We start from the raw sequence: 17271 nt of genomic DNA on the forward strand, positions 1-17271 counted from the left end.
TGGGCCCGCCCCCACCGCCGCGGCCCCGCCCCTGGACACGCCCCTAACAACCCGGCTCAACGGCCCAAGGCTCGGTTAGGAGTTGCGTCGGAGCTTCCCGCCCAACCCTCCTCCAGCTCAAGAGCGGGTGACGCCGGCTCCGCCCGGCTTCAGAGACCCCCACCCCCACGTCTCCGCCTCTCACACCTCCTGCCCAGAGGCCTTACTCCTTTTCCTCAGAGTTCCCACTCTTCTTCTGGGCCCCCGTATCTAAGCCCTTCAATCCTCAGGGACCCACACATCTCCTGAGTCCCCATTCTCAGAGCAGCCCACTCTTCCTCAGAGCCACCCCTTCCTTATAAAACATCCCTTGGCTCTCAAAACCCCATCAACACACTCCATTCATCTCCAGAAGGCCCGGTCCCCCAAAGTCACTAGGGCTCCCAGCCTCCTGGCTCTTCCCTGGAAGCTTTCCATGAGGATACGGGTTTGTGGTGATGGTGGCTGGGATGTTAGAACTGAGTGATTTTCTCGACTGCAGAAGTCAGTTCTATCCACCTTTCAAGATCTGACTTGAACTTAACCCCTTCCTCCTTTATTCATTCTCTTGCTTTGCAGCATTCCAGGCCTAGAAAACCCTAGCACCTGTGGATGCTTCCAGAAAACCTACCCTGTCGTGTTCTCCAAGACAACAGATCTTCATGAGAGAGAAAAGGAACAGACTGGACGTGAATGACTCCTCCAAAGTCATGGGACTGCCTGGAGCTTGTTAGCCCTCAGCCTGGCTGCCAACCCTTCAGGGCAGGGTCTTTCTTCCCATTGCTGCTGGAGAGGAAATGCAGCAACCATCTGGTGTGATTTGATTGGGGGACTCCAAAAAAGACATCAGGGAATGGAAATGAGTGACATGGGCCACTGTAAGAACTTCAAAAGCTCCCTGAAGGAAATGCTACACTTGACTGCGGTAACAGTACTAGAACATATGGGCACCACAGATAGAGGATGCTGTGTAAAAAGGTTAGCTGCTAGCATGACACTTGCATAGAAGGCCTGAAAATTGTGGGGAACTTTGGTGTCCTTCAGACAATGGGGTAGGGGAGTAGGTGTTTGAAAGCTTCAAGGACCAGCAGAGACAAAAATTTGGTCACCTGGTAGAGAAACCTACAAGAGTGAAAAACGTGATGGGATAAAATCCCGAAGGAGGTTCAAGGAGTGTGAGTTACATCCTGGAGCATGCTGATTGCAAGAGCAGCCAGCTCAGAGCAGATGAAACAGAGCTGCCTTTTGGAGGCCAGAGAAATTGATTAGCTGCCTTGGCTCCCAAAGTGACATGTCTGTTCAACAAGCCCAGAGTTCCATGGAAGCAGGGGCTGCATCTTCCACAGGCATGTGACTGGGCACATGGTACAAGCTTCTGGCTGGGTCATCACCTCTGGAGATTCAGGCCTCGGATCCTAAGAGCCATGCAACCCACTTTGGACCCTGGTCACAGGCATGTGACTGGGCACATGGTGCAAGCTTCTGGCCTGGGTCATCACCTCTGGAGATTCAGGCCTCAGATCCTAAGAGCCATGCAACCCACTTTGGACCCTGGAATACCCAGTATCCCAGTTCATTCTTATCTCCTCATAGAGCTGCCTTAGGGCAGATGGTTTTCCCAGAGGGAAGCCCAGCCCCATTTAATATAGAAGGCCCTACATGTTTTTGGTTCTTTGGCAATGTATCTTTTTAAGTTTAAGAATTTGGCCTCTGATGGGAGGCCCGGGTTCAAATTCAGCTGTTATTCCGTGTGTGTACCGGAAGCAGGGATGTAACCCTGTCTCCTCCTCAGGTGGAAGCAGAGAATACAGATCCTGGTCTACACCATGCCTAGCAGGGTACCTCTATGAACATCTAAGAGAGGGTTCATCATCATAGGTATGGCACGGCTGAGGCCTTGGGGAGCCGTGGGGTGAGGAAGGAAAACCAGGTTGAGTTTGTGATCAAATCTGCTCTCTGTGGGAGTCTGAAGTCATTCCACCAAGGGCCTCTTTAGTCCCTCGATGCATCTCTGTGCCCTTTTGAAGCCATGTAACCATGAGTCAGATCTCAAACTCTGAACCACGGTCCTCAGATGAAACGTGTAATGATTGCAGGTGGTTAAATAATGTACCTTACGTGCTTATCAGTGTGCCAGGCAACATCAGAAGAGCTTGAGAAATGGCAACACTCATATTTTGCACCCTGTCCCATGGACCCCATTACCCCTGGCCCATAGGTGTGTAGCGTGCAGTGGGATAGACACAGCTGACTGTTAACAACCTGGACTCGGACAAAAGGGCAGGTGGGAGAGAGGGCACTCGCCTGGACCACAAACTACTCTGGGCTCCAGATGGAGACAGGCAGGCAGCAAGATGGAGGGGTGGGAACACGTGAAGACAGGCAAGAGGGAACAGGAGCAAGACTCCAGATGGAGTAACAGCCAGCCAGAGACTAAAGGGGAATGAGAATAGGCCTGAGGAGATGCCATATTGAAGGATCATTACCCAGCTAAAGCTGAGATGGACAATTCTGGGACACAGCGGCAGGCTGACTTGATGACAGAAAGTGCTTTGGAGACCTCAGAGAAAAAAAGGTTTACTCCTTAACATGCCTTTCCCATGGACACCCTCAAGTCTACACGGACAGGAAAGCCCCAGAGGCTGTAAGGGGCCACAAACCTTACTGGGCTCCCACTCAGCACCCCTCAGTCTGTGCCCCTGCAGAATCAGTCTCAGGCAGATGGTGCATCCATGGTCTGTCCTCATCAGCGTGTCCCGAGAGAGTCCTCATGTCTCCCACCTTTAACACCCACATGACCACAGACAAGGAAGCAGTCCACAGAATTTACCAGGGATGTGCCGTAAAAACAGAAAAATGTCTGTTAAAAACCCCTGAACCTGAGATGATTGAAGAGCCAAATCCCTGCACCCCATCTGACACTCTCCCGGGCACCTGGAGATGATCCTACATCCCCAGGCCCTGGAGCAGGCAGAGCTTGTGTGTCTGAGGAGGCCTGGAAGTGGTGGCATGCCATCCAGACCAAGGATCTGCTTTTAATTCTATCCCTCACATTGTTGAGCCAGGCACATCCACAAGTCATCAGGGGTGTAATCTGGTTCTTGCTATAAAGGGTAGAGTCCATCAGGGGGTGGCCATTCTCAGGGAGCATGATGCTAGTGCTGGCACCTGTCCGGGCAGAGGGTGTGTAGCGGGCAGACTTGTGGGTGGACCGGCGGAGGCACAGACAGCAGAGGAGGCGGCGGAAGGTGCGGCGCATCTCAGCATCGCGGCATGAGTACACCACGGCATTGACCAGTGAGTTGGCCTCGGCCAAGAGTAGGAAATACTTCTCCACAGCCAGGACGTTGCAAGACTTGCAGTCCAGACCATCCAGGAGCAGCACCACCTGACCCGGTGTCCAGCAGACAACAAATGCCCCTGTGGGATGGAACCTGAGGTGAGCAGGGCCAGCTGTTGGGGGGCCTGCCACACAAAGTTCTGAGCTCAGGGCTGGCGGGAGGTTGTCGAGAACTTGGACAACGGTTGTGGTTCGCAGTGCCACGGCAGCCTACCTTGCTGCCTTGGCAGCATGATGGGACAGAATTGCTAAGAGGGGACACCTTTCTCATTTGTCTGCTAGAAGGGACACCTTTCTTAATTGGTACACCGTGGCTAGAGCCCTGTAGGTTTCTACATGGAGATTTGTTCTATGGGGGAAAGGAGATCACCGTGGGACAGGCCAGTTACTCGAGGGGGGAGGGGATCGTTGGGAAGAGTTGCTCCATATTCTTGGGGTGGGGGGGTATATCCTAATGGGAGGGCCTCTTGCCACCTCCCCCACATAGATCATCCTAAATTTCAACAGCCAGAGTGACCGTTACTCCCTGCTAAAAACTCATAAGGGCTTCCCACTGACCTCAGAACAAAATCAGACTCCTATCTGGGCTTTGTGAGGCCATGCTGACCACCTCTCACCTCTGGAGGTGCTGGCCGGGCGCTGCCTGGGGCTCTCTTCCCTTTGCCAGCATTCAGGTCTCTGCTCAGATATCACCTCCTTGGAGAAGATTTCCCACCCAAATCATCTCCCATCATGCTCTATCAGCTCTTGGAGGAGTCGGGGGGAAAGTGGTGTCCCACTCACCCAGGATGATGACAACAGTCTTGACCAGGCTGAGCGTGGTCTCGCGGTAGCGGGGGTGACAGCTGACGTGCTCTGCCATGCGCTGCACTCGCCGCCGCACGTAGAAGAAAATGTGGGTGTAGACTGCCACCATGAGCAGGAAGACGAGCAGGCTGGACAGGGCCCAGACGGCCAGGTAGGAGCGGCTGAGCAGGGGGGCCATGCGTGAGCATTTGTCCAGGGCACAGAGGCAGTGCCAGGAGTGGGCGGGCAGCAGCCCCAGGCCCAGCGCGGCCACCCATACACCCACAATGAGCAAGACCACACGGCTGCGGGGCAAGCGACTGTGCAGTTGCATGGCCATCACACTGCGGTGCCGCTCCACAGCGATGGCCAGCAGTGTGGCCACTGATGCTGTCAGGCTTGTGTCCAGCAGGCCCTGCCGGACGAACCAGCCCTGGAGTGAGAGCCGGGCTGTGCGTGGGCCAGTGTGGAACATAAGGAAGAGGTAGGCTACGCCGGCAAAGAGGTCGGCTGCAGCCAGGTTGCCAAGCAGGTAGTAAATGGGCTGGTGGAAGCGCCGGTTGGAGGCGATGGCTGCGATGACCAGCAGGTTAGTCAGCAGCACCAGCACACTGACAGTTAGCCCCAGCGCCACCACAACCACATCTTTGGGCCGCCAGTGGAAGCTGAGCTCCTTGCCACTGTTGTTGTAGAAGAAGCCGATGGTCTTGTTGTAGTAACACTGGCCCATGGTGACCATCTGGGGGCACAGAAGAAAAGGTCAATGATGCAGGCAGCACCTGTCAGAAGGAGCAGCATCCGGAGCGGAGGATCAGCACAGGAAGGGCAAGGGTCTCAAATTCAAATGCCTCAGGGCAAAGTGGTGGGAGTAGGGACCAAGGTGACCTGGAAGTGGAGAGGGGCTCCATGAATTGGGGAGAGGGCGAGACAGCTGTCGCTTACTTACTAGTAAGACTCTTACAAAGATAGCTCCCAAATCAAATGACTGGCTGGGCTTATTTATTTATTTATTTTTATTTTCCAGTTAGTACTCCTTTTTTAACCTAAAACAAAACCCGCCTGCTCATGTACTGCCAATCTGAGTCCAATCTGTGGTGGTGGCAGGGGCGGTGAGGGCAGGACGAAGGGGTGTGAGCTGTGAAAGTAGGGGAAGGTCAGTTCGGTGTCTGAGTCACTGCAGAAAGCAGAGCCCAGGGGGCACGTGTGCGCAGGGTGGGGTCACTGCTGGGCCCCTGCAAGCGGTCAGTGCTGGGGCGTGGAAGTGGCTGAGGAGACCGGGGTGGGCTGCGAGACAGCCCCAGAAGTTGGGCTGAGGGATTTGGGCTCGAGCGCTCCTGAAACGAGCGGGGAATCGGGCCGTACCGGGTGGGATGGAGGACCCCGGTGGCCTCCGCAACAAAGAGGGCAGTCAGGGAGGCGGTGGCTGGCGGGGCCTCCTGCAGCCGCCACGCTAAGAGAGGACCGGGAGAGGGGGAGGGGAGGAGGGCGTGGCGCTTGGGCCCCGTGGGCACGTGCCGCGCCCTCCCCGGCACCCGCACCCACCCGCCCCCGTCCGTGCGGGCCTCACCTGGGCCGCCCGTCACGCTGCAGACGGGGCGGCCTCGCGGGAGTTCAGGGTGGGCGGGAGACCCATGGCTCAGCAACTGCTGCGGGAGAATCTGGGTGCGCCTAGCGCAGGCGGCAAAGAGAGCGGGAGGCGGGGTCCCGCCCCGCCGCTCCCTATCCGCGGGTCGCTAGCGCCCCGCCTCCGCCACCTGGAGCAGCCCCGCCCCGCCCTGTCCCTGCCACCTGGAGAAGCCCCGCCTCCGCGGCCGAGCTAGGGCAGGGTCGCCGGAACCACAGCCCCCTTATTTCCTCCCTGCCTCGCGGCCCCTCGGTCGCCCCTCTCCACTTCCGGCGCGGGACCACCACCCTGTCCCCGCACACCTCACGCGCCCGCAGTTTCGGGCCTTCGGGACAGCTAAGTCACTTGCAGCGGGAGAATTCCCACCGTGACCTCACGCCGCCCGGGCTCACCTCTGGTGGTCCCAGGGTCTGCACCCCCGACCCGGCCCCACCCCGCTCTCTCGCGTCCAATCCGCTTCCGAGTTCCAAGCCACGCCCTGATCCGACTGGGCTCCCACCGCCCGGACCCCCGCCCCATTCGGCTTCGCCAGCGCCGAGCTACTGCACCCCGCTGCCTCCCAGTACTCGCAGACCTGTGACCCCAGCTGACCATCCCACCGAATTCAAGTTTCTCGCAGCCCTGCCCCCGTCCCCGGCGTCGTTGTCCCCTGGCTTGCCCAAGCCTGTGGCGGCCTTGGGCTCCCACGGCCCAGAGCACACAGCCCCATTGTCCCGGTTATCTGCACTCTGTTCTCTTTGTTCGATTATGCAGGACCGGCTCAGGGACGCAGAGCTCTGGGAGGGCCAGGCCAGCGTGACTCAGCCCGGTGCCCAGGTCCAGCCCCGACTGCCTGTAGATACTCAAAGAAAAGGGGTGTTCGTTTCCCTGATGGGTAAAATGGGGCCTGAGAATGCTGCCCTCACCTGGCAAAGACAGACACTCAAGAGTATAAAGACAGTTTATTCAGAGGCCATCAGATTCCACGCACTACCAGGATGTCATCTGGCCTGTCCCTCTGCACCTCCAAGAGCTGGTCACTTGGGGTTAGCCTAAGGAGGCAGGCAGAGGTGGGGAAGTGGGAAGTGGCCACAACCAAAGTAGCAAAAGGCACCTCTGTTCCAGGAGTCTGAGACTGGGGTGGACCCCAAGGATCCTGTGACCTGTATTGAACCTGAGTATTGACCCTGAGTGACCTCTGATCCTGAGTGGCCCTGATGTTTGGCAGTGACCTGCGTCTCATGGGGTGATTCTGATCCATTGTCCCCAAAAATGTTTTAGTTTCCTCCTAGGCCATGTAGTTTTTCCTTATGAGAACTCTCCAGACCCCCCAACATTGAACTCCTAGGAAGAAATGGATCCATCTCCTCAGTCTTGGGCCACTTGGTCAGTGCTGGGAAAGTCAGAGATGGTCCTCGGCTTCCTCTGGGCAGCAAGTGGCTTTGGGCACAGGCTCGCCTTGCAGCTTGGAGAGCAGCCGGGCTGTTTCCTGGGTGATCTCAAAATGCTTGGGCAGCGGGGTGCGGCGCAAGGGGCTGCCCTCTGGAGAGGCAGTAGTAGGGTTGGGCCCCCTCCTCCGCAAGCTCCCTTGGGGCACTGATGTGACAGGGGTCTCCTCGCACAATTTGGAAGCCACCAGGGCCAAGCTGGACAGCTGGTGGGTGACAGGCCGCACACCGCCCCGGGGATACTTCACTGGCTGGCGGCTGAAGTGGCCACGGGACTGTGTCCCCAGGAGTGAGTCCTCGGGGCCTTGGCTGGACACTGTGGGATGGAATGGTCAGTGCTGAGCACCCCTAAGTCCTCTGGATATTCCCTTGGGAGTCATCTCTCAGCCAAGCTACCCCAGGCAGGGGCACCCCCAGAACACCCGAGTTACTCCTCAACACACTCACCTTCCCCTCTCTCGTCTTTGGTGTCTTCAGCCACTTCCTCTCTTGGGTCACTCTGTGGAGTTGGAATCTGCAGAGAGAAACCCAAGACCAAGATCCTAACAATAAAATCCCAGTTCTCTGAGACTTTTGGAGAACTGAGGGTTTGTTCCTGGACATGCAGTTTCCTTTGTAGTTTTGGTGTCTAGGGAGAGATGATGCCCTTAATTCGGGCACTGCTTGTCCCGCTGTGCAGAGCAGCATTAGTCTCAACTGTGGGGTCCATGAGGGCAGGAACACCCTTGTTTAGCCAAAGGCCAGGCCGGGTTGTGACTTTGTCATCTCCACACTAGGATAGGAATCTCCTTCCTGCTCTGTTCTCTGTGACCTTATGCCCACATTTTAGCTGTGTATTCTCTCTGTTCTGCCTTTAGTTAAATGCTAATAGCAGCTGCTGTTCTGTGTCAGATCCTGTCCTGAGCACTTTCTGAGCCATTCCAGTGCTCAGAGTCCCACAGTGCACCAAAAGCCCCTTTGCCGGCTCTGGGATGCTGTGTACTCAGGAATGGTAGGTGTAGCAGGAAATGAGGGACAGAGAAACCCCCATTGGAGTCTCACGTATAAATGTTTTTCACTAAAAGTATCCACCACTCAGGGCTGTGGCGAGGATGACAGTAAGCCTGTAAAGTACCTGTGCAAAGTAAGGTGGTGGCCCACAGGCTTCTCTTTCGCCTCACTTCCAACTACCTTCCCCTCATTACGGCATAAAGCCGTGCCCTGCACACAGCAGGCATGCTCCCACCCCAGAGCTGTTGCACTGGCTTTTCCGTTTTCCTGGAACACACGTCTCCTGATCTCCACGTGGCTTACTCCTCCTCCACATCTTTCCAGTCTTTGCTCAAATCCACCTTCTCCATGAGACCCACCCCTACCATCCTACTTACTGCTACAAATTGCCTGTCAACTCTCGCCGCGGCCTCAGTGGCCCTGATAGCTATTACCTATGTATGCTACTGTTTCTTTTCTCCATAGTACCTGTCACCTTGTAACATCCTACATAACTGACTCTATATATTAATTGTTTATTGTTGCTTTCTTTCCCAGGAGAATGCGGGAACCAAGAGAATGGGGTCTTTGAATATTCTGCTCACTAATATATCTGTAATGCCTAGAACAATGCTTGGCACACAGTAGGTGTTCAATACATATTCTGAAGGAATGATCATGTTATTACTTCTGCAAGGCTGTACCCTGTTGTTTCTCCATTACTGCCCACCACTCCATTCCTCACTCTTCCTTTTAGAACAAGAACAGGGTAAATAAGGAAGGAATGAAAGAGGAAATTTTAAAGGGAAAGGAAGGAAGACAGGAGAAAGTGAGAGGATGAAATGAAGAAAAGCCCCTCCTATCTGTGGGCCCAGTGGGTTCCTACCTTGGGGAGCATGGCCTCGGGATGCTTCTCCAGTGCACTTTGGGACTCTGGGTCTGGCTCAGGGTCTGAGGTCAGGGCTGGGGGCAGGGGATCTGGGGCAAAGCATGGGGGTGGTGGCTGGGGGCTGGTTGTGAGGGAGCCAGGGGCCAGGCTCCGGTCTTGAGGCAGGGGCTCAGTGGCCAGGGGGAGCTCGTCCATCCCGAAGATCTGCTCATAGTGCACGATGAGGAACTCGACAAGCTGGGCCTGGTGCCCAAAGTCCAGGAGGCAGGAGCCAGGGTCGGTGACAGCTGCTCCAGGACCATCTGGTGGCCGCAGCAGTGTCGGCCCAAACACAATGCCCAAGTTGTTCGCAGACATCTTGTTTTCCTCGAACTGTGCTGCCACCCTGGGGACGGGGTGAGGAGAAAGGTAAGGGCACAGAGGGCACAGAGGGCACAATCATTGGGTAGGACATGAAGGTCAGGCTAGCGCAAGTCATGGGTCAGTGGTCCTGGTCACTATTTGAGACCAGCAGCTACATGCCCAGCAACGGAAGTCAAGGGTAGGTACTCAAAGTCAGGAGTCATGTATTAAGGCTCAGAAAATACATGCAAAGGTCAGGGGTCAGTGTTATAGGTCAATAGTCACATGCCCAGGGAAGAGGCCACAGATCCATGCCTTAGGTCAGAAGGTCAGTGATAGTGCACACCTGAACAGATGGGCCACCAGGTGCCGCAGGGTGTTGTAGTTAGAGTCAGGCAGCTGCACCAAGAGGGTCTTCAGCAAGCGGATAACCTCAGGGCTGGGACTGGGGGTCCCAGGGTCGTGCCCAGGGTCTGCATGCAGGGCCTTAGCCAGAGAGATGAAGGCACCGTAGAAGTGGAAGGGGACCACGGGGTCAGTGAGCTGGGGGTGGAACGGCATGGGGGACATGAGTGTGGGTTGGCTGCAGAGGTTCCTTAGCCTAAGCCCGCCATGCCTCCTGCCCCCTGGCCTCTGAGCACCTACCTCCTGGAGGAATCGCTTGAGGACACTTGAGACATCATGAGGTGAGTTTCCTGACAGGTCCACCAATGCTCGGCCGTTCTCGAAAGCCTGGCACAGCCGTTCCACACGAACCCGGGACCCACTGACCCGATAAATGCCCTGCAGGTTAGGGTGGGAAATGGATACCTGGGTCGTTATCCAGCCATGGAGAGGGCTCGGTACAGCTGGGGATGGTCAGAGGTCAAGGGTCAAGGTGGCACCTGCACACCCAGTGCGCGCTGTTCTATCTCGGCTGTGCACCTGGTGACTACAAAGGGCACCTCTTCTGGGAAGTCCCTGGGCAGCTGCAGGAAGTCGACCCCAAAGAGGGATGTCCGGGCTGGGAGCCGCTTGTGTCCACAGAGGATGAGCAGAGTCTCGAGGCAGCGCTTGTGGCAGGTCAGAAAGCACTGGGGGAGAAGGTTATAGGGTCAGGGAGGTCATTGATGGTCAGCAGGGGAAGAGAAGGTTAGGATCCTTAGAGAATGGGAAACTTATGGGAAATCATCAAGGCTAGATCAAGGCTATTTCTAGGGACAGGAAGGTCATAGGAATATCAAGTCATGGAGGTGCATGGAGTCAGGGAGGTCATGGGGGTCAGCAGCAGAGGGCATTGGGTCATCGGCCCAGGCCACACCTCCTCACACTCGGTCCCGCTGACCATGAAGGCATCACACTCGCGGCACTTGGCTGGGCCCCTCAGCCGCCGTAGTCGGTGGGTCTGGGCTGCGCTGGACAGTGTCCACTTCCTGAAGGGGCTGCCTGACCCATTCTCGAGCCCATCTCCCAGATCTGTGGGAAAATAGGGTCAGGGGCCTGGTCCACCTGCCCCTGCCCCGCCCCACCTGCTTCCAGCCTCACCAGGGTCTCGCTCCTCAAAGTCGTCCGAGGACTCGGTGCCTGTGGACGAGACCTTCACCAGCCGCCTCATGCCAGGACCTGGTATCAGAGGGTCACATAGGTTGGGAGTCACACGGGTTATGAGGAGGCTCCAAGCTAAGGAGACATTCCTAGTTTTCAGGCCTTCCAGAACCACCCACAGATGCCCTTGGAGAAAGGGTCAGAGGTGAAGATGGGGGTCAGACAGGTCAGAGGTTGAGGAAATAGGTCAGGGGTGTAGGTAGGTCAGAGATCAAAGGATAGTTCAGAGATTGAAGAGCAGAGCCTGGCCAGGGGCTGAAGGATGATCACAGGTCAGGAGTGGGTCAGGGCCAGGTCCTGGCCCCACCTGGGCTGGAAGTAGGAGAGTCCAGGGACCGAGACTCACTGCCACCGCCCATGCTGTCCGCATCGCTGCCTGGAGTGGGGCCTGGAGTCCCTAGGAGGGGACAAGTCAGTTAGGAAGACCCTCTTCCCTGGCACCACTCCTGCCCACCCTGCACTGCACTCACCCTGCCAGCTTGTGCCTGTGTCCTCCCAAGGGCCTTGCTCAGCCACACTCTCATCCAGCCGTGGAGGTGAGGGGCCGGAGGGCTTTTTCCTTGCGTCTAGAGGGGAGCTGAGAGGAGAGATTTGAGGGCTCAGAACTAGGACACTGGCCAAGGTAACAGCACCCTGGGATCATGTCTTGGATCCAACTCCAAGTATTTGGGTCTGCAAGCTCTAATGTGCATGAGCATCGCGGCCCAGTGCCAAACCTCAAAGTCCTGGCTCTCCCAGGACTGGGACATCTCTCCCACAAAAAAAATGAGCCTTGGGTACTAAATCCAAGTACTGAAGCTTTGAGTTCTCAGCCCCATGATGCCAATGGCTGGCACCACGTCTCTGGGGCTCCTCCCTGCCCCTGCTCCTAGGGGCCCACCTGTGCGGGGCAGGCACGAACTCCTGGAAAGAGAAGGCAGGCGGTGGGGGCGGCGGGGCCTCTGGGTGCAATGCCCGCACGAACTCCTGGTAGCGCTGGCCGGGTTCAAAGGGTGCACAGCACTCTGCCAGGGCAGCGAAGGCACGGGGACCACGCTCTGCTTGTGCCCCCCGCAGCCCGAAGAGTCCCAGGGTCACCTGCCAGGTGGAGATGGAGAGGGGGAGGGAGGTGGAGGCAGGGAGCTGACCCTTAGAGGCACCAGCATTGTCAGGGTTTGGGGGCAGGTTGGGTGGGGGAGGTGGCTTAGGGACAAGGGCAGTCAGCTAGGGTGGGGACCTGCTCAGAGATGCGCTGGGTCATCCTGGGGGCAGGACCCCATGGGAGTGGGGCCTAGGCAGAGGTGCAGTCAGGGTCTGAGGGCAGGAACTGGGCTATCTATGGGGATGGAACAAGTCCTAGTATCCTGGAGGCAATTTAGGGATGGGGGTGGGGGAGAGGAGACCCGCTCTGCTGGAGCCAAAACGAGGAGGGGGCTAAGGTGAGGGTAAGGGTCTCACCCGCCTCATCACTTCATCCCCCTGCAGCACCAGCTTGCGAACATGAGACACGATCCGCTGCTTGGCAGCCTCTAAGTCCTGCTGCCTCGTGTTGGCCTCACGGACACAGGCCTGGTATAGTACCTCGGCTTCCTGCACCTGGAGAAACCGAGGCCAGAGGTGCATGTGGGAGACAGGACAGCGTGGGCAGAGGTGGGGGGCACCGAAGCACTGCGGGGGGCAAAGGGGTGAGGTCCCACCTTGGCCTGGGCCTCCTCTCGGGAGCGCCGCCGCCGCTCCTGTTGCTTGCTGGGTCCTGGAGAGGCCTGGGGGGCTGGGTCCTCGGGGGATGCCTGGGAGCGTACCCGCAGGTCCTCGCTGCGCTGTATATACTGGAGCTGGGCCCGCCGCAGCGCCTGTACCGCCTCGTTCTGGGGGCGGGGCAGGAGCACTGTAAGCACCCCTTCATCTCCTCCCCTAGCGCACTCTCATCCACCCTGAGCCTCACCATCCGCTTCTGCTCTTTCATCCACTGCTCCTTGAACTCTTTCCGCCACTTCTCAATTTCGGTCCGCTTGGCAGCCAGGGGCTGGCAAGGATGGAAGGCGAGGATGCTGCTTCAGGGCTTCAGGTACTTCCATCCCCTGAAGCCATATGCCTTTCATCCTCAGAACCCTTTTCTGGGTCTGCACTCCCCAGAGGTCTTCTCATCCAGACCTCCCCTAGCCTTGTGTCCCCACAGTCTTAGTGGTCCCCTCATCCTTTTCTGCCCGGACTTAGAGATGCCAAGGCTCTCTTCCTCGGAAAACTCAGTACCTCACGCTGTGCCCCACCAACAAGCAAAAGCACAGTTTTGCAATTGCACAGGAAGCCTGGTTTGAATCCCTGCTAGGTAACCTTGGGTAAGTTCCTTAGCATCCAGGGGCCTAAGCTTCCTCATTGGCCAAACGGCACTAATGGTAACAGTGCCTTCCTGGTGGGTGGTTGTGAACGACAGGGTTCTCTCACCTGGTAGTAGTCTCTTTTCTGCTGGGCCACTGTCTCTATAGCCAGGGCTCCCAGGCTGAGGTCGTGCTCCAGAAACAGGGTGTAGATATACTGAAGTGGCATGTGGCTCTGGGGGATGGGGAGGTGGTGGAGGATGTTGAGGATCTAGGAGGGTTGGGCTGGGGTTCGGGAGGGCTTGGGCTCTTGGAGGGGGGCTGGTCATGGTTACCTGCTGGTGGATTGACACCTTACCAGCCTCAGCAATCTTCATAATGCTTTTGGCAAATGCCAGCTCTGGAGGGAGACAGCAGAGGTCTGAGTCCGGTAGGGTGCGGGTGCTGCCTGGGGCCTGGGGCCGGGTGAAAGGGGCCCTCACCGAGGCTGGCTCTCTTCTCAGTCCAGGCCAGCAGCTCCTTGGCATAGCGGCTCCAGGTCTTGGCATACTCCAGGGCTGCGTCTACACCCCCCTTGGTCCGAATGAGCCGCAAGTCCAGTTCTTCCCCTGGGGCACATAGGTGGACCTCTGACCTTTGAACCCTGACCTCACATAGAGCTCTGACCATCCTTGAGCCCCTAGACCAGATCACTGGCCTTTATTTTATACCCAATAGCTCCCCCAAAATACCCCTTTGTGATGACTTGCCCAGATTGCAATGATTCCTCACCCAGACTAGAGGCTCCCTGAAGGCAGGGGCTCAGCTCTGTTCTGGGTGCTGTACTGTCCCAGGTGCAGGGGACAGACAGGCAGCGATGACTTGTTGAGGGAAGAACTTCTTTCTGCCCCCAACCCCTGGCCTCAAAGCCCCCTACCTGTAAGGGGTGCAGGACCCTCTGGGGAGGGGCCACTCCAAAGGCTGGTTTCATTGGTCTGAGGGGGAGGGAGACAGCGTTCAGGTGCTTGAAAGGCAGGGGCCCACCTCCCTAAAACCCCTCCTCTCAGAGGTCCCTCCTCCCTGCCCCCTAGGCCCCACAACTCACTACAGTAGCTGTGGGAGTCTTGTCAGGCTCTGGGTCTTCTGAAAGCGCAGGGTCTCCAGCCAGCATCTCAAGGGGCCTGGGAGGTAAGGGTGTCAGGATATCACCTTCTACCCAGCCTGTCTGCCTAGGGGTGCTGGGGACCACAGAGTAGTTTGTGGGATGGTCCTGGAATATCACCTCAGAGATATCGCTTGAATCTGGGAATTCTGAAGGATGTGTTTTTGGCGGCGGCGGCGGGGGGTGGGGGTCGGGCGCGGGGAACCAGGTGAGATTTTTTTATGGGACTTGAGACAGAATGTGAAGGGTTACAAGTAACTTTGGAGTCTATAGAGTAGGATTATAGGGATATCAAATGTTTCAAGGAGTCACAAGGATACGTGAGGGTTCTAGGACTACTCTGGGGATTTCCAGTGGATTTGGGGGTGACCCAGGCTCAGACTCACACGTTCCCCAGTGAGATCTCAAGGTTGTCCAGGCTCCGGAAGATGTCACTGTACCTCTTCCTGCTCTCAGGAGCTGGGAGTAGCCCTGGGGGAGGGGAGTGTCACACAAAGCCTCCCTCCACTCTTAGCACTTTGGCTGGCAGTTTGGAGGGTGGAGAGACAGAGAGAGGGGAACGATATAGACAGAAAGTTCTGACTCTGTGGGGAGTGTGGGATGGGATGGAGGGAGCTGGGCTTGGGTGGGGCTGACAACCCAACGCAGAAGGCAGACACCCACAAATGCATGGGCTCAGAAGAAAAGCAACAAAACAGATGCCCCAGATGCAGCCACACTGTCCCTAGGGGAAGAGAGCAGACTTGACAATGAAACCACAAGGATTTCAGGCCAGACAGATGGAAATAACACGTGGGACAGACAGGCAAGAGAGCTGTGGCAGAAACACACATAGGCAGACTGAAACTGGGAGAAACGTAAAGACCGACTGACACCCAACATGCACAGCAGAGACACAAAAGACAACCCCAAACACGAGTCAGACCTTGCCACATTTCTGCCACAGCACACCCCACCCGCCCCCTTCTAGGGGGTCCGGATCAGCACCGCCTCTCCCTGGGCTATGGAGGAGCGCGGTGGGGATCCTGAAGCGATGCCCTCTTCATCAGCCTTGTGACACCCTGCCCCCATTACAAATATCAGAAGCAGAAGCGGCCACTTCCCCTTCCTGGGCCCTCTCCCCCAGGCATCCGGGGTGAAGACTCCGTAGGGGGAGGGGGTCAAAGACTGGTGTCCCGGGCCCCTCTAGGATTAGGGGATCCCCACAATGGAGAATTCCCATGTCCTCCCCATTCAGGAACTCCTCTTCCTGCTCTATAGACAGAGACAACCGTGGTCCCTCAATTTAGCAAGTGGGGTACGGCCGGGGGATGCCCCTCTCGGATCCCGTATCCCGGACCGCCTACCCGGCTCTGCTGCGTCCATTGGCCCGGCCCAGGGACTGCTCGGCGGGGACTGGGATTGGGATGAGATCGCGCGCGCCGGCGGGGCCTAGCCCCAGATTTCCTGCCGGGCCGACGCCTCTTGACTTCTGCATCGCCCCGCCCCGCCCTGCAGAGGCCCCGCCTCATCCACGCCCTCAGCGGGAGGCCACGCCCCCAAAGGCCGGAAGCAAAGACCACAGCCTGGCCGACGAGTCGCCAGATACTGTCGGGCCAGTGCCTACCGGGCGGCTACTCCAGGCTGAAATGCCACAGACCTGGACACTCCAGGACTCCATCCCAGCCAGGGTTCCCTTACCAGCACACTCTTCCCAGAGTGATCCCAGAGTCAACCTGTTCCCGAACCTTCCACACGCCCAGTGACCGCCCTGCCAAGGGGTCTCTTGGACCCCTGAACCTATTCCGCCCGACCAGAGCCATGGAGCCCCTGGTACAGGCCTGTTGTCCAATTTTAATTCCAGCTGAACCTCCCCGGTGACCTTCAATGCTAGATCAGGCTCTTGATTACAGTGCAGCCAAAAGCACCACTAACACCTCTCTGGGGGCACATAGATCCTGACCTGAGGCCCCAAAGAATCATCCCTGGCAAACCCAATTCTAGAGTGCTCCCCTCCAAGTCATCTCAGATTGCATCAGGAATTTGTTGCCCCCTACATTCCACATGACCACAGCAACCCCTCTGAGGAGTGGGACCTGGGGTCACTACCCCTCTGGAGACCTTGGCCAGCACTAAAGGCCCACCTTTAAGGATGCTCACGAACATCCTTAGCTGGCCCCTCTCACTTCTCAAGGCCTTCCTTGGACTGCAGGCCACATTCCACTTGATGGGGAAGCCAGACAGGGGTGGGCTGCTGAGGATGACCAAGAGGTCTGCGCTGGAAAGGGTTGAGTGCTCCCCACTGAGCACTGGGTTTGGAAGGTTGCCCTGAAGGCTGACCTGCGTCTGGTAGCCTGTTGTCCAATGCAACTTGTCAGTTATAAAAATGTATCTCTATCCTTTACTCATACTTTCTAGATGGAAATGACTTTATTTATAACTTTGCTTTCTAAAGGTTTTGGCTCTTGAGAAGGCAAATCTCCGACTGGCTGTGACTCTCAGTTCTCATGCTGCCTACATACTCTGACGTACTTCAGTTACAGTGAGTGAGTGCCTTTGAAAAGAAGTAGTGTCAGTATGAAGGCTGAGAAGGCTCCTAGTAGTGTCAGTATGAGGGCTGAGCACCTTCCAGGCTGCTAGGTCAAAGCCTGGCTCTGAGATGGCACAGCACCTGTGTGGCTCAGGACCTCAGGTATCCAACGAGTGTGACCTGAGTCAGTATTTGTAATGATGTGGGAATGCCACCCATCTTAAGACCACCCCCCACCAGCCCAAGTGTGTGTCAAAATGTGAAGTTGAGACCATAGAAGTATGGGAGTGCTTATTAAACCTGGAATTAGGCAGAGCTCTCTGTGTTACAAGATCAGCCCACCCA

The 17271-nt window shown here is 56.9% G+C and overlaps 2 protein-coding genes across 4 annotated transcripts; both read right to left on the minus strand.

Moving 5' to 3' along the window:
- Nucleotides 1-2579: 2579 nt before the first annotated feature.
- Nucleotides 2580-6164, minus strand: LPAR2 (lysophosphatidic acid receptor 2). Its single transcript, XM_006904352.3, has 3 exons — nt 5712-6164; nt 4142-4883; nt 2580-3438 (listed from the first exon to the last, which is right to left on the minus strand). The coding sequence occupies exons 2-3, from the start codon at nt 4881-4883 to the stop codon at nt 2882-2884; spliced, it is 1299 nt and encodes a 432-aa protein (XP_006904414.1). The 5' UTR covers nt 5712-6164; the 3' UTR covers nt 2580-2881.
- A 526-nt stretch (nt 6165-6690) lies between these two features.
- On the minus strand, nt 6691-15897 carry GMIP (GEM interacting protein). 3 transcript variants are annotated; one of them, XM_006904354.3, is made up of 21 exons: nt 15764-15897; nt 14804-14888; nt 14361-14436; nt 14193-14250; nt 13759-13884; nt 13612-13676; nt 13404-13511; nt 12904-12984; nt 12656-12826; nt 12417-12554; nt 11860-12056; nt 11450-11556; nt 11287-11367; nt 10920-10997; nt 10696-10850; nt 10280-10468; nt 10041-10178; nt 9742-9938; nt 9051-9438; nt 7643-7709; nt 6691-7511 (listed from the first exon to the last, which is right to left on the minus strand). In XM_006904354.3, exons 1-21 carry the CDS (start codon nt 15780-15782, stop codon nt 7150-7152), a joined length of 2886 nt encoding a protein of 961 aa, XP_006904416.1. In that variant the 5' UTR covers nt 15783-15897; the 3' UTR covers nt 6691-7149. The 3 variants fall into 3 exon arrangements, with proteins under 3 accessions (XP_006904416.1, XP_006904415.1, XP_006904417.1); XM_006904353.3 differs by having other exon boundaries at nt 11287-11376; XM_006904355.3 differs by lacking the exons at nt 13759-13884; nt 14193-14250; nt 14361-14436; nt 14804-14888; nt 15764-15897 and having other exon boundaries at nt 11287-11376; nt 13635-13682.
- Nucleotides 15898-17271: the final 1374 nt, after the last annotated feature.

The sequence above is a fragment of the Pteropus alecto genome, unplaced genomic scaffold (genome assembly GCF_000325575.1).
Source record: "Pteropus alecto unplaced genomic scaffold, ASM32557v1 scaffold160, whole genome shotgun sequence".
Taxonomy (NCBI): Eukaryota; Metazoa; Chordata; class Mammalia; order Chiroptera; family Pteropodidae; genus Pteropus; species Pteropus alecto.

Coding starts and splice junctions, on each gene's coding strand:
- GMIP (XM_006904353.3), bottom strand. Junction 10,998..11,286: donor CTCTCCTACTTCCAGCCCAG/GTGGGGCCAGGA, acceptor CTCTGATACCAG/GTCCTGGCATGAGGCGGCTG. Junction 7,710..9,050: donor CCGAGGCCATGCTCCCCAAG/GTAGGAACCCAC, acceptor TTCTCTCTGCAG/ATTCCAACTCCACAGAGTGA.
- LPAR2 (XM_006904352.3), bottom strand. CDS start 4,883: ATGGTCACCATGGGCCAGTGTTACTACAACAAGACCATCGGCTTCTTC. Junction 3,439..4,141: donor GACTGTTGTCATCATCCTGG/GTGAGTGGGACA, acceptor TCCATCCCACAG/GGGCATTTGTTGTCTGCTGG.